Below are 15,683 nucleotides of genomic sequence, written 5' to 3'. Positions count from 1 at the left end.
TCTCCTCCTATTTGGCATTTCCAGAACTGCACAGAAAAATGCTGACCATAGCAGTCACTCAAGGACTATTTCTAAAACAGGGATTCTCTTCCAAAAACGTAGTTCAAGAGAAAAGTGGTAGGAGCAAAGACAAAGAAGAGATTGAAACTGAATATTAGCTTACCTGCAGACTATAGGAACACAGAAACAAAAAAAAAAAAAAAAAAAGGAACACAGAAACAAGTAAAAAAACTCCAGGGTTATAGTGTAAGTTACAACTTCCTGTGTTTCTTCTGCTGTAAACTTGGTGGAGAGCACAGGGTATCAGTTATAAACACTGTGTTTGTGGTCTTCTGAATCTGAGAACACTGCCTTCCATAGAGTTCATCAGTCATTGTGCCCTGAAGTGGTTTTAAAGGATCCAGAGTCTCTTTTCTTTTCTTGCTTTCTCTTGTCTGTCTTTGACTTAATCTCATCATATCCTGAAATCCACTCAGACTCACATAGGAAGCCCCCTACTTCCATCCTAGATCAAGTACCACATTACCATGAGGTTGTCTTTAGTGAAGCAATAGCATAAAAAGTGGGCGTGTTTCCTGGCTTTAGTGTTCCAGACAACCACTGTGTAACTGCTATGAGAAATTGGTATCTTTTCATGTTGGAACAGTATGCAGGCTGTTTGTGGTTGTTTTAAGAATTTCTCTTCTTTTTTTCAATGGAACTTTAAGTTTTTCCACCTATAACTAAAAATAGTTTCTTTAATATCAACATTCTATTTAAAATTAATTTGATCTCCTTTCTCAGCTCAGGTGCTGAACTGCAGGGGTGTGTGTGTGTGTAAAGAAGGGGAGGTCAAAGATGAAATCACTTCACAGCCTCCTTGGTGTGAACACTTGCATGGTTTTATCTGAGAAAAGTGAAGCCTCCAAAAGCTTAGACTCATCAAATACATAAGGCCTTGCTTCTCAAACACCCTACCTGGTTGCAATTTGCACCTATAACAGTGTCTTACAATTCCAGGAAGAATAATTTCTACTTTATCAAGCTCCCCTTCTACATCAGATCCATTAAAGAAAACTATCTTGAAACTTCCCTTGGTTTTGAAGAGCAACTGACATTCATTTCACACATCTAATAACAGCATTAGAAGCTGTCAGGGAATGACACTGGGTACAGTGTCCAAGAGTGCTGGGCTCTAACTAGCTGAAGAGAGTTAAGAAAGGCAAGTGAAATCTCCCTCCTGCCACCATGGCATCATCAGGATGTCTCCTCCAGGGTGCAGGCCGCATTTTGGTGTTTCTGTAGTGCTGTTACTAGGCTTTCCTTCCTTCTTTCTGAGTCTTTCTGAGACATCAACTGTCTCCTGGTTTTCTTTCTATCTCTCAGGCCATTCCTCAGCTTCCATTAATGGCTTTTCTTATAGCTCTATATCTTTTAAAGAATAGGATTCCTCAGTTTTCATCCTTTGCTTCTTTTGGATTTGTTAAAGGAGTACGTCAAGGCTGTATATTGTTACCCTGCTTATTTAACGTATACGCAGAGTACATCGTAAGAAATGCTGGGCTGGAAGAAACACAAGCTGGAATCAAGATTGCTGCGAGAAATATCAATAATCTCAGATGTGCAGATGACACCACCCTATGGCAGAAAGTGAAGAAGAACTAAAGAGCCTCTTGATGAAAGTGAAAGAGGAGAGTGAAAAAGTTGGCTTAAAGCTCAACATTCAGAAAACTAAGATCATGGCATCCGGTCCCATCACCTCATGGCAGATAGATGGGGAAACAATGGAAACAGTGAGAGACTATTTTTTGGGGCTTCAAAAATCACTGCAGATGCTGACTGCAGCCATGAAATTAAAAGACACTAACTCTTTGGAAGGAAAGTTATGACCAACCTAGAGAGCATATTAAAAAGCAGAGACATTACTTTGCTGACAAAGGTCCGTCTGGTCGAGGCTATGGTTTTTCCAGTGGTCATGTTTGGATGTGAGAGTTGGACTATAAAGAAAGCTGAGCGCCGAAGAATTGATGCTTTTGAACTGTGGTGTTGGAGAAGACTCTTGAGAGTCCCTTGGACTGCAAGGAGATCCAACCAGTCCATCCTAAAGGAGATCATTCCTGGGTGTTGATTGGAAGGACTGATGTTGAAGCTGAAATTCTAATACTTTGGCCACCTCATGCAAAGAGCTGACTCACTGGAAAAGACCCTGATGCTGGGAAAGATTGAGGGCAGGAGTAGAAGGGGATGACAGAGGATGAGATGGCTGGATGGCATTACCGACTCAATGGACATGAGTTTGGGTAACCTCTGGGAGTTGTTGATGGACAGGGAGGCCTGGCGTGCTGTGGTTCGTGGGGTTGCAGAGTCGGACACGACTGAGCGACTGAACTGAAGACCTCTTCCACTTGCTGATGGCTCCCGCCAATGTGTGTTTCCTGATGACTCCAAATCTTTATTTCATCCCAAAGCCCTCTCCTGGATGGAGTCTCCTAACTGGCTGCCCACTGGCTTATTTACCCCCTGGTAGCTATCATGAGCTCCTCCTCTCACAGACCCTGGCTTGCTACCATCATCCATCCAGGTGTCCAGCTCTTCTCTGGTTTGTCTCTCTCCTTGTTTCCCACATTCAGTCAGTACCTCAGTCTGCTCAGTTCTGCTCTACTCCAGAAGGCTCTCTTCTCTCCATCCTTACCACCAAGCATCTCAGTTCTCGTCATCTGTTACCTGAAATACTGCAGAAGCCCCCTTACTTGATCTCCTTATTCTAGGCCAGCCTCCTTGCAATCCAGTGTTGATCTCTTTAAACTGCTAGTCATGTCATGCTCCTATTTAAGTGCTTTGTTCTCCACTGCTTTCAGCTGGTAAAAGATTCCTTATCACGGTTTACAAGGATCTTCGTGATCTGACCCCTGTAGTCATTTCCAGCCTTCTTCCTGGGACTCCCTGTGTCATCCTCCCACATTTGACAGCTTGCAGTTCCCCTGAATTCAGCGCATTAATGAAGAGCCCTCACCTTCAACCAATATGCTGCTGCTTTAAAAAAAAAAACCAACTACATGCTGCTGCTTGTCCTTGGAAACTCCCGTTCCTTGCCTGAATAATTCATCTGAAAACTCAGCTCAGTCGTCGCTTCCTTAGTGGTGACTTCCCTGACCATCGTCCCCACCCCCAGTCTGATTTAGGTGCCCGTCCTTTATCCTCTCTTAGCATTTTTTACATCACATTACAATCATTTGACGGCAAACTCCCGGAGCTGGGAAAAATGTGTCTTCATATTGGTATTCACATCTCCAGTACCCTCTGCCTAATGACTGACAGAGAAGGTTGTCATTCATTTTTAATGAATAAACTACCCTTTTCACTTTATCAGGGCCACAATTTTAAATATACACATGCACGTGCCACTCATACATACCCGGAAACCCTTGAATCTGATCAAGTCTCTAGATCCAGCTGCCAATTTATAGGAAGCAAGGAAGACTAGAGAATATGTTACATGATACCACAAGGATGCTGTTGGCACAGTCTAAATGTGGGAACTTCCATCAGAATAGTAGCCACATTTCTTTAATGGTAGTCAGGCTCTCACAGTGTATGGAGTTCTTTTAGATCTTGATTTTTTTTTTAACTAAAAAGCAATATAACCTAGAGAAATATAAATGCTGATTGTATATTTGATATTAAGGAATTGTTAATATTTTTAGATGTGATAATGGTATTATGCTTATTTTTTTAAGAGTCCTTATACTTAATACATTGACATATTCATGGATGATGTGATATCTAGGATTTGTTTCAGAATAATCTGAAGCAGAAGTTGGTAGGGATATAGATGAAATTGGATTGGCCATGAGCTGATAATTATTGAAGCTGGGTGATGGGCACATTATGCTATTCAGCTTACTTTTGTTTACATTTAAAATTTTTGATAATAAAACTTTTATTATAGTAAAATGTACATAACATACAATATATCATTTTAACCATTTTCAAGTGTACCGTTCAGTGGCATTAAGCACTACATTGTTGGGCAACCATCCCCATCACCAGAACATCACCTGAACTGAAACTCTGTACCATTAAACAGTATCTCCTTATTACCTCTCTTCTGGCCCCTGGCAAATACATTTCTGTTTTCTGTCTCTGAATTTGACTCCTCTAGGTGACTCATATAAATGAAATCATATAATATTTGTCCTTTTGTGTTTGACTTATCTTCAAGGTTCATCCAAGACCAAACTAGGCCTTCATAGGAAGGATCAAGAAGTATGTGACAAATATCCATGTGTACAGAATGGTCAGTATATTAGATGAGGCAGTTCTCCCCTTGAGACTCTGAACAGGGATTAGGTTTAAATGAGAGAGCTGTGGAAGAGTTTCCTTGAGCTCAGGGCAGTTCTGACAAGAGAAGCTGAGATCCACTGTGGGATGTTCTCAACCTGGAGAATCCAGAGATGGTGAGGACAGTTCTGGACCTGCCCAGGGGGTCTGAAGTCTGAACCACACAGCAGAGCAAAATACATAATACAGCTGATTCTGGAGAATATCTCAAATTCCAAATTGCTTCCAGAACTCTGGGTACTTGGCACCTCAAGGTTAAGCTGAGATCCATTCTCACCATGCTCCCTCCCACATTGCTCTTTATGATGTCTAAAGGATAATTCTCCAAAAACCAGAAGAGTAAACACAGATTGCAGCTTAATATTTGGTACAATTTCTGGTTTGGCTTCTATTCTAATTTGGCTTGTCTCCAGTAGGAATAGATAAGAAGGTTTTTTTGTGTGTTGTTTTTTTTTTAATTCATAAGTAACATTACTCATGCATGACTTACTTTTGGTGTAAACCTGGAAAGTAGTTCCTGAGCTTAGGGTAAAAATACAATTGGCTGAGCTACATGTGTTGGAAATAAGTGGGTAGGGATGCTCAGGAAGTAGAAAAGCTGCCTGAGAGGTGGGAGAGGGTCATGAAAGCAAGAGCTATTCTAAGTAACCCTAAATAGCAAGTGTAACTTCCTTTCCCTAGTCTTTTAACTTTTTACCTCCCCCTCTGAAGGTTCTGGCACTTCCTGGGTTTTATGGACTGTAGATCTTCAGAACTCTAAAGCCTTTAGGATCCGACATCTACAGACATTATAGAAGTCCTATGCTAGTTTCCCAAGCAAGATAGCTATGATCAATATTCCTCATTATAGGATAAGTTCAGGAAGGAAAGTTTTAGAAACAACCCAAATATCCATGGACATGAATAGATAAAATGTTGTATATAGATACAATGGAATATTATTCAGCCTTAAAAAGGAATAAAATTCTGATATGTGCCCTGTCTTTTCACTGATGTATTAAAATCCTTTATATTTTATGTTGTTATTAATATGTTAGGCGTTATGTCTGCCATTTTATTTTTTGTTTTCTATCACCATTATTCTCTATTTTATTTTTCCTGCCTTCCTGTGGGTTGCTTGAACTTTTCTTAGAATTCCATTTTTGTGTGTCTATAGTGGGCATTTTTTAAAAATCATAGTCTTTTTGAATATATATCTTTGTATAGCATTTTTAATGGTTGCTGAAAGCATCACATATGTACACACACATGTAACATCACAGTCTGCTGGTGTTATCACTTTTAACAGGTCTTCCGTCTTGCTAGACTGCATCTTTTCTAGTCCTTTGGCTAGAGAGAACCGGCCTTTGTTGGTCTTTTTTTGTCTGCATCCATTGGCATTTCCAGGTTGCTGGCTTCTTGACCTCCAAATACAGGATATATGAGGCGAAAAGAAAATTCCAAGGTCCCTAGCCAGTCTGCCTTTTTATCTCTACAAAGTCTTGCATTTGTTTTATATATAAAACATCTGAGGGTTTTAGTTGTACATAGTGGAAGAAATAGGGAAAAGTACATCCACTCCATCTTCCCAGAAGTGGAGATTTCTCCCAGTTTTATTTTTGATCTAACATAGAATTAAGGTCAATTTTCTTTTTCTTTACTATTCTAAGTATATCTATGACTCTGGGCCAGCCCATTGGATCCAGTCCTGGAATTTACCTCACAGGAAGTAGGCTCATAGCTAGATTGTTACAGAATTTCAGGCAAATACCTCTGTTCCATCCAGTACACTCATCTCTCTTTCCTGTGTCTTTATTCTCCCTTGTTTGCATCATTACCAGAGAGCTGCTACTAGCAGAGACCTTTCGGCCACATGATGGTGCCCCAGAGTTGTTCAAGCTAACCTAAGCCCTTTCTGCTCTTCTTTGGGCCCCTGTCTTTGACTTAATATTAGTAAATTCAAGGCTATTTATTTAAACCGAGGTATAGATATGAGTGACTAAGCACACACACACAGAGATGTGAAGACCCAACTGTGTTTTTCTTTAAGCCATGTCTTCTCATATATATGGAATCAATATCAAAAATTGGTTTTGTTTGATATATATATATATATATATATTTTTTTGGTATCGAGAGTAACTTTGTGGGAATTCATACAGGAATTTTTAGAAAGCAGTTGTCATTCCTTTTAATGAATTCAGTTGCCATTTTATATCTGGGCTCATTGAAAATAATCTGTAATCTCAGGATAGCTTTTAAGAAAGGAAATTTATAAGTGCATTTTGAAAGAGATTCACTCTCAATGTTTTTTGATTTGTTTGAATCCCTGAACTAAACTTCCATAGTGAAGATGTTTGATTATCAATCCAGCTTTTAAAATAGTACCTTATAAGATTATATAAAAATGCTTAGGATAAATAGATTGGCAAATAGAGTTAGATTTTGGGTAGTGAGGTTATGACTGATTTCCTCTTTCACTTTTATTCTTGCCTATATTTTTCAAGTTTTCAGTAATAGAGGTAAGCATTTTTTATTTCAAAACAGAGGTAGGCATTTTCTTTAGCTAATCAAAAAATGTCTATTAACCATCCAATATATGTGGAACCAGCATATACATCTTTCCAGGCTTAAGAGTTGGGTAAGAAAATTATTAGGCACTCCCTCACTGAAGTCAGGGGCCATATCTTTCAAAACTTTGTAAGCTATGATACCTACCATATGCCTTATACATGGAGAGTTCTGGGAAATAACTGTTGAATGAACAGAGAAGCCATTACTCATAACTTTTTCTGGTTGTAAAGCTTTGGGTCAGAGTCATCACAGTGGTATTGGTACACTTCTCTGCTCACATCCAGTGGCCAACTTGTGTCCATTCCGTCCATTCATTCTAGAACTAAGAATTAGAGATCACGTAACTAACTACTGTTTCCTAAAATAATAAGATTAGTAATGGAGTAGAATGGATAGAATGGGCCAAAAATACATATAAATCCAAAGCATTAAACAGTACTTAAAAGTTCAGCTCTCACTAATTAATTATTAGACTAACAGAGAGAATCCATGTGTGTTAGACTAACAGGTAATCAAGCAATATTTGACAACTGATGAAATAAATGAATGAAAAATTATTAAGTAAACAATTTTAACTAATATCCTGAAAGTCTACATGGGAAGAAATTTTTGAGTTAAGGAAAGCTAGGCTAAAATAAATGCCTTTCCAAACAAGACCCAAGAAAATTAAGGATTTCTTCAGTGACTTTCAGCTTGTGATTTTCATAGGGCCTGGAGTTTTTATAAATTATAGAACTTTTATATTTCTAGTACACTGTTGTGTAACTTAAGTTAAAATATTTTATTAGCTTTTATATATTATACTTAGTAATATTCATTTATAGCTTAGTTTAATAGGTTGTACATGAAAACAGTCTATAGACTTTTCCTTACGAAAGATTGAATGTAAGCAAGCTCACCAAAGTGCAGGATTTACTAAAAATCCCACTTCAAACTTTTAAGAGGAATTCATGTGCACACAAGACATGTGGGAAGTGGAAAGAATGGGGGTAAATTCACTGAATGGAAAATAAGCTGGAGGATGAAAATTGACAGACCTTTTGGAGGAAAGAGGGATTTCAGTGAAAAGTAGCATTCTTAGCAGAATTATGATGTGGAAAAGTTGACTGAAAATTCAGTATCTTCATGGTTACATATGACTGAATCCCTTCATTGTTCTCCTGAAACTATCACAGCATTGTTAATTGGCTATATCCCAATACAAAGTTAAAAGTTAAAAAAATTTAAGTAAAAAAAAAGAAATATCTATTCCAGCCATTTACAAACTTTTAATAAAAGAAGAGTTAGTCTCAGTCCTGTCTGACTCTTTGCAATCCCATGGACTGTAGCCTGCCAGGCTCCTCTGTTGCCATTCCCTTCTCCAGGGGGTCTTCCTGACCCAGGGATTGAACCCAGGTCTCCTGCATTGGAGGCAGGTTCTTTACCATCTGAGCCATCCTTTATTTAAATAAAAATCTATGCATAGTACCAATATATAAGTAGACAAAAACTGAGCTCTTTGGGTTGAAACAGGGTTGGGAGTGTATAGGAACCAAACCCCGTCCTTCTTAGCCCCCTACCTCTTTCCCAGTGGGCCCTATGGAGCACAGTTTAAAAATAGCTCATCTTGTCTATGCTTAGAAACCTCCCCAGGTATCCCATGTAGCCTGGCCAGTGGGTAGGTGTTAGATAATCATTTGTAATAAGGGAGCATTTTCCTCAGGCTTGTTTACAAAGACGGGCAGTTATGTCTTACCAGAAAAGACTGTTTAGGAATATTTTCTCACCTCTTACCAGAAAAGACTGTTTGACCCATTGAGATTACCGTCTGGAAGAATCACTCCCCTTACTTGAGATTCTTCCCTTGACTTTCTTGGGGACTGGCTTTGTGTTTTTCAGCTCTTGAATGTGGTCTCTCACCTCGCCAAGCAGAATCTTCAAGTGCTGGTCCTGGGCCGGAAGCATATGTTAACACAAAATTCCCGGTGGAGAAGAGTTGAGATGGAAAAGATGCAAAAGCAAGCCAGCTTTTTTTTTGCTGACAACATGTAGGTATTGAAGTTATTAAGTGAATTACACTAGGCTACAGTCATCTGCTTGTTATCTGTTTTTTTATTTTTAAAGTGCATATGTGTGTGGGTATATATGTGTACTCAGCCTCATTCCAAAAAAAAAAAAAAAAAAGATGTGAGGCAGCTTATAAAAATATAGTTTTTATAGCAGGATAAACTTAAGTGGATGAGAAATCAGTTTAAAGGAGAAATAAGTTAAAGCCCCAAATGAGATTAGTACACAGAATGCATGCCATAAATTCCTGAACAGATCATTTAATAAATATTTAACAAATATGAGCACCATCTGTGTTCCTGGAGAAATACCAGTGAACAAAACCAAGTCCCTGTCCTCTTGGAACTTAGCAGTAAAGAGGTAAACAAATAAACAGGTAATGTCCTTCCGAGCAGTGATCAAAGCTATGAAGACAGGGAATGAGTGAGTCGTTGGAGAAAGGAGGAGAGGTAGTGGGAAGAAACTACCAGGCAGAAGGAACAGAAAGTGTTCAAAAGGCCCTGAACAACAACGACAAAGGGCCTTCCCAGTGGTCCAGTGGCTAAGACTCTGCACTCCCAATGCACAGAGGCCAAGTTTGATCCCTGCTCAGGAAACTAGATCCCGTGTGCTGCAACTAAGAGTTCACATGCCACAACTAAAAATCCTGCGTGCCACAACTAAGACCCACTGCAAATGGGGAGGGAGGGAAAGAGGGCTGTCAGTCAGGAATGAGGGGAGCTGGCAGGCCAGTGTGGATGGTCAGTTCTGAGGTCACAGAGAAGGCAGGGACCGCGTTACAGAGGACCTTGTGGGCTCTGTATTTTATTCTAAATATAAAGGGAATGTTGCTATGAGCTACAGCTTCCCAGGAAACCAAAGGAACGTGGAAAACATGATCAACAACAAAATACAGTGTCCATAGAGTATGCAGAAAGTAGCTAATCAGGAGGAGCACAGATCTACAACACCCTGTTAGCATGCATTTAGGTTCTCATACTGTTTATGCTGACAAAGGTTTATTTACAATTTAGCATGGATCATGAGCGAACCTGAGTCTGGGTTTTGTTGGGTTGAATGTGATAACTTCAAGATGTGTCAGTATTGTCCAAACCGTTTTTTCTTAAAAAGGTCAAATGGAGGAATTCTCTGACAGTACAGTGGTTAGGATGGCAATCTCACTGCTGTGGCACAGGTCCAATCCCTGGTCAAGGAACTAAGGATCCCACAGGCCTGACAGTGCAGCCAAAAAAAAAAAAAATGTCAAATGACAATCAATGCATAAAGCTGGAAGCTAACCCCTCCTTCAGATCCCAAACCAAATCTCATTTTTCTGTAGCTAAGTCCTTTTATTTATTCATGGAGTGGGTACTTCCATCTTTCCAAGACTATAAGATAATAGTAATGCCCTTCATTTAGTTACATTAGACAGCATTGGCTAAACGTGAGGACCGCAGGCTTGAGAATCAATCCACCCTGGTTCAGATCATGGCCCTGTCACTTCCTATCTGGGAAGTGTTTCCCTTGTCTGTCTTCTTTTCTTCATAGGTTCCCTCATGGGGATTCAGTGAGAAAATACTTGCAAACAATACATGTGAGGCTCTTGGCACAGCACCAAGTACGTGGAAAGCATCTGTATTCATTGCTGTCACCATCATCATTATTTTTCATAGGTAGAAGAACTCAGTAACGGTAGTGTTATAACCAAGAAGCCTGTTGGAAATTGGTCTCGTGCTTGGTTTGGAGCCTGTATTTATTGTATATGCTGAAATTCCAAACCCAGTGGTAAAGATTGATTCAGCCACCTTCTGTGGCTTTGGATTTGAGTATTTAAATTTTTAACATTAACTCTGTTTGCCACTAATGTGCCAGAGAAGCGTGTTCAAACCTAAACTAGGGCGAATAGTATAGTGAATGCCCCCGGCACTGTCACTCAGCTCCCATAGCTACTGTCATTTGTTAATGTTGTTCCATATAACCCCCATGTTGTTTTCTTTTTCCTGAAGATTATTTTAAAGACAGATTCCAGTTATTTTATCATTTCACTTGAAATTGAAATACTTTAGTATAAGGTATCCTGTAAAGGATCCACTTTGGGTCATTTGGATCAAGATATATGGCTTAATCACATGTTGCCATCAGAATCTCCTGCGTCAGGGTAACTACTGCTGTTTTTACAGCACATGTATTCAAGCACTCACCGCTGATATTGAGGGCTCATTGGAGACTTTGAGCTCCTGGCTCTTCTCAGACTGGAGGTGCCTTTGGGTGCTGATCAGGATGGCTACCCAGAAGCTACTTGGAGATACCAGTTTCAGCTTTGAGGTTATCCCCTTACTTTTGCAAGAAAAGTGTCCTCTTGCCCTGTTAATATTATGAGTATTTCTTGAATTCGAGTGAGGAAAGAGGTAGGGGAAAGATGTGCTCTGTAGTGGATGAGGCAGATGAGGAAAACTCCATGGGGACACAGAGAACCAGCTTTTAAGTATGAAGAGAGAATTACTGTTAGAATTCTCCATTCTAGAGGTAGAGCCCAGTTGAACTGCTAAGAATCCTAAGTGTTAGCATTCCTTTCCCTGTAGCTGTCCATCTGTGTTCTCGACCATGTTGTCTACCAGCTGAAGAATTGAAGGTTGTTCATAAGTATCCTTGATTGATCATATCAGTTAAGAACAAAGAATACTTCTGAGGAAAGTAGAGAAAGAAGTAAACAGCATGGTTGGAACGCTGTTCTCTGCCTCTTTGGATGTGTGTTTGATTGTGTCCATTCTTATGTCTGGCTCAGCTCTGAGGATGATCCGTTCCTTCTGTATGCCACACTGCACTCGGGAAACCACTGCAAGTTTATCACAAAAGACCTGATGCGAGACCACAAGGCCTGTCTGCCTGATGCCAAGACCCAGCGCCTGTTCTTTAAGTGGCAGCAGGGACATCAGCTGGCAATTGTTAGTAAGCATCCAGGAGCAAAAATAACCTTTCAGGTATGTTATCCATCTTCTCCATAACATCAGCAGAGCCAACTATATAGTAAGAATGTGACAAGGTCAAAAACAGCGCAACTAGTTCTCGATGTTTTGTTTTTCTTAGCTTTAGTTTGATATTTCAGAGAAGGCAATGACAACCCACTCCAGTACTCTTGCCTGGAAAATCCCATGGAGCCTGGTAGGCTGCAGTCCATGGGGTCGTGAAGAGTCGGACACGACTGAGCGACTTCACCTTCACTTTTCACTTTCGTGCGTTGGAGAAGGAAATGGCAGCCCACTCCAGTGTTCTTGCCTGGAGAATCCCAGGGATGGCGAAGCCTGATGGGCTGCCGTCTATAGGGTCGCACAGAGTCGGACACTATTGAAGCAACTTAGCAGCAGCAGCAGCAGCAGCAATTTGGTATTTGGAATTAGCCAGATCCTAAAAACACAGAGTCTGCCAGAGCAGTGTTTTCCTAGGCCAACCCCATGTTAACTGACGTATTGAAGACCCCTGAAGTGTCGTCAGCTGTGACTTCAGTTATGTTATCAGTTACAAATCCCTATACGTGTTTTTTATTTTCCTATTTATTTGCCGTAGCTCAAAATTCTGTATGTCTTATGACTCATCATACTTCTGTTTCTGCTGAATAACTCCTTTTTCCTGTTTAATCCACTTTTGTGGCACAGTGTCAATTGAGTTCTTTTTTTATTCTAGTTGAAACACCTGTAAGTACAAGAATGTCTCTTGTGTAAAAGCTGAGAGAAAATCTAAAGGCAATTTACTACAGAAAAATACACTAGCCAATGGTAAATACAGTCCAGGGCTCAACAAACAGACAAAAACAACATTTGTAGGAAATATGGTATCAAATGATACCACAGAAATGCAATCTGCAAAATAACTGTGGGAAACAGTATAGGACCTGGTTTCCTCAACAACAAAAAACTGCAAGAAAAATAGAGTTGAAAAGAGAAGCTCTAGATTGTAAGAATTGAGAGAGAGTTTAGCCAGTCACAATGTAACAACCTTATTTCAATTCCTATTCAGACAAACTGTAAAATATAATTGCACACATATAATAATTGGAAAAATGTAAACAGTAGAAATTTGACAATGTTAAGGAGTTGTTAAGTATAATAATAATATTCCTTTTATATTTACAAAATAAGTTCTTTCAGAGATACATACTGAATTATAGAAGATATGGTATAATATCTGAGATTTATTTCAAAATAATTTGAGGGATTCATCCATTTGGATGAAGTAAGATTAGCCATGAATTTTGATGATTTTTGAGGCCGGGTAATGGGTATATATGAGTTCATTGTGCTGTTTCTTTATTTTTGTATATTTGAAAGTTTTCTCTGTTGCATACAAAATCATTAAAGACAAAAAATGAGTATACATTTTTTTTTTCTTATAGAGAGTCCTTAACCTTAAAAATGAAACCTCCGGGTAATGGGTATATATGAGTTCATTGTGCTGTTTCTTTATTTTTGTATATTTGAAAGTTTTCTCTGTTGCATACAAAATCATTAAAGACAAAAAAGGAGTATACATTTTTTTTTTCTTATAGAGAGTCCTTAACCTTAAAAATGAAACCTCCCCAAAAAGGAACTCCTAACAATAGGGTTCATCTTTTTTTTAATTGAAGTATAGTTAATTTACAATGTGTCAACTTCAAGTATGCAGCAGTAATACAATGGTAGATATATATATATATGGGGGTGTGTGTATATGTATATATATACTTTTCTTTTCCATTATAGGTTATTATACTGATTATCTTTCTCTGTGCTATACAGTAGGTTCTTATTGTTTACCTATTTTTTTTTTTTAAGTGAGGAAGTCTTTTTTTTTTCCTTCTTTTTTCTTTATTTTTGGCTGCACTGGGTCCTCATTGCTGCACACGGGTTTTTCCTTAATTGTGGCGAGTGGGAGCTACGCTTGTGGAGCACAGACTCTAGGTGCACAGGCTTCAGTGCTTGGGGCCCAGGGGCTCATTAGCTTGGCTCTTGGGCCCAAGAGCGGGCAGGCTTCGGTAGTTGTGGCTCGAGGGCTCTAGAGCACGGGCTCAGCAGTTGTTGTGCGTGGGCTTAGTTGTTCCTTGGCATGTGGAATCTTCCCAGATGAGGGATCAAACCCACGTCCTCTGTACTGGCAAGCAGATTCTTTATCTACTGCACTACCAAGGAAGTCTTCTCTTTTATATGTAGTAATGTGTATCTGTTAATCCTAGCTCCTATTTTATCCTCCAACCCCCACCGTTCCTACCGCCAGGATTCATCTTCACAGAGTTAGCTGCTCTTTGAAAATCCATTGTTAAGTAAGACAAAGAATACATCTCTGAAGCAAACTAAGAAATCGTCAGAAAAGAAAGGGAAATGGCCAGATATTCCTTTAATGTTTTTCTCATTGTGTGGTTCCCTTTTTAATTCAACAGCATATTCTCAGCTATGACACCGTGGTGCAAACAACTGGAGACTCGTGGCACATACCTTATGATGACGACCTGGTGGAAAGATATTCCTATGAAGTGCCAACCAAATGGCTTTGCCTTCACCGGAAGACGTAAAGACTCTTGCCCCATGCTAAACTTGTGTCTGGGTGTCCTCCTGGTTGGCATCAGAGCTCTTAAGTTGATGCTTGTTTAGAGCATTGCTTCTGTTCTGTTTGATTCAGTTTTTCCTGTTTGGTCCAGTTGGTTTATATATCAATAAGTTGACTTTTTAATTAAATGAGATATAATATCTTTTCATAACCAGTTGCATTTTTCGCCCTATCATTTGTTAGGATTTGAGGCTTATCTGAAGTTGGGGAACTCAATACGAAGTGATGCCTGCGTTGATGTGTGCTAAGTCGCTTCAGTAATGTCCGACTCTTTGTGACCTTGTTGACTGTAGCCCACCAGACTCCTCTGTCCATGGGATTCTCCAGGCAAGAATACTGAAGTGGGTTGCCATGCTCTCTTCCAGGGGATCTTCGCAGCCGAGAGATGGGACCTGAGTCTCCTGCAGCTCCTGAGTTGCGGGCAGATTATTTCCTGCTGAGCTACCAGGGAAGACAGAGTGACACCTGCCTTTCTCTTGCTGGGCCAGCCATTCCACGGACATGGGCAACAGGGCCTTCTGGCATCCTTTTTGCTGCCCTTCCAGGTCCCTCATAGCAGAACCAGTCCATCTGCTGTTGGGCTCCAGGTTGTTTGTAAATCCCTTCTCCATTTCTGCTATTGTCTCATCCTCTACATGCTATCTCCTACCCACACTGAATCACTTATGATCCTCTGATGAGCTGCCTCAGATGTCAAAGGCTTATTAGCAACTTTTACTTATTATCCAGTGATTTGGGTTGGAGGAAAGGGGGCACTTCCTTCTTTTTCGACTATGATCATTTTTCTTCATCCTGTAATGCTTTTCAGGATTGATTCAGCATTTTGTGAATTCCACTGGGCTTCCCGGATAGTTCAGTTAGTAAAGAATCCACCTGCAATGCAGGAGACCCCAGTTCAATTCCTGGGTTGGGAAGATCCACTGGAGAAGGGGTAGGCTACTCACTCCAGTATTCTTGGGCTTCCCTTGTGGCTCAGCTGGTAGAGAATCTGCCTGCAATTCGGGAGATGTGGGTTCGATTCCTGGGTTGGGAAGATCCTCTGGAGAAGAGAAAGGCTACCCACTCCAGTATTCTGGCCTGGCAAATTACATGGACTGTATAGTCCATTGTGTTGCAAAGAGTTGGACACAACTGAGCGACTTTCACTTTCATTAATTCCATCACTTGGGATGAGGGTTTTCTAAATCATATAGATTTGTTTCATTTCA

The 15,683-nt window shown here is 39.9% G+C and overlaps 1 protein-coding gene across 3 annotated transcripts in view; it reads left to right on the top strand.

Annotated features, from left to right (window-relative positions):
- Positions 1–14,626, top strand: part of PRORP (protein only RNase P catalytic subunit) — a 125,531-nt gene extending 110,905 nt beyond the window's left edge. For all 3 annotated transcript variants that reach the window (XM_070478033.1, XM_020870551.2, XM_020870552.2), the window contains 3 exons: positions 8,752–8,900; positions 11,684–11,879; positions 14,309–14,626. In XM_070478033.1, the coding sequence (XP_070334134.1) occupies positions 8,752–8,900; positions 11,684–11,879; positions 14,309–14,440 (477 nt within the window). In that variant the 3' untranslated portion in view covers positions 14,441–14,626. The remainder of the gene's footprint in view (positions 1–8,751; positions 8,901–11,683; positions 11,880–14,308) is intronic.
- Positions 14,627–15,683: the final 1,057 nt, after the last annotated feature.

Source organism: Odocoileus virginianus, chromosome 16 (genome assembly GCF_023699985.2).
Source record: "Odocoileus virginianus isolate 20LAN1187 ecotype Illinois chromosome 16, Ovbor_1.2, whole genome shotgun sequence".
In the NCBI taxonomy this organism is placed as follows: Eukaryota; Metazoa; Chordata; class Mammalia; order Artiodactyla; family Cervidae; genus Odocoileus; species Odocoileus virginianus.
The sequence above is the reverse complement of the archived record's forward strand: the minus strand, read 5'-3'. Positions and strand labels throughout refer to the sequence as shown.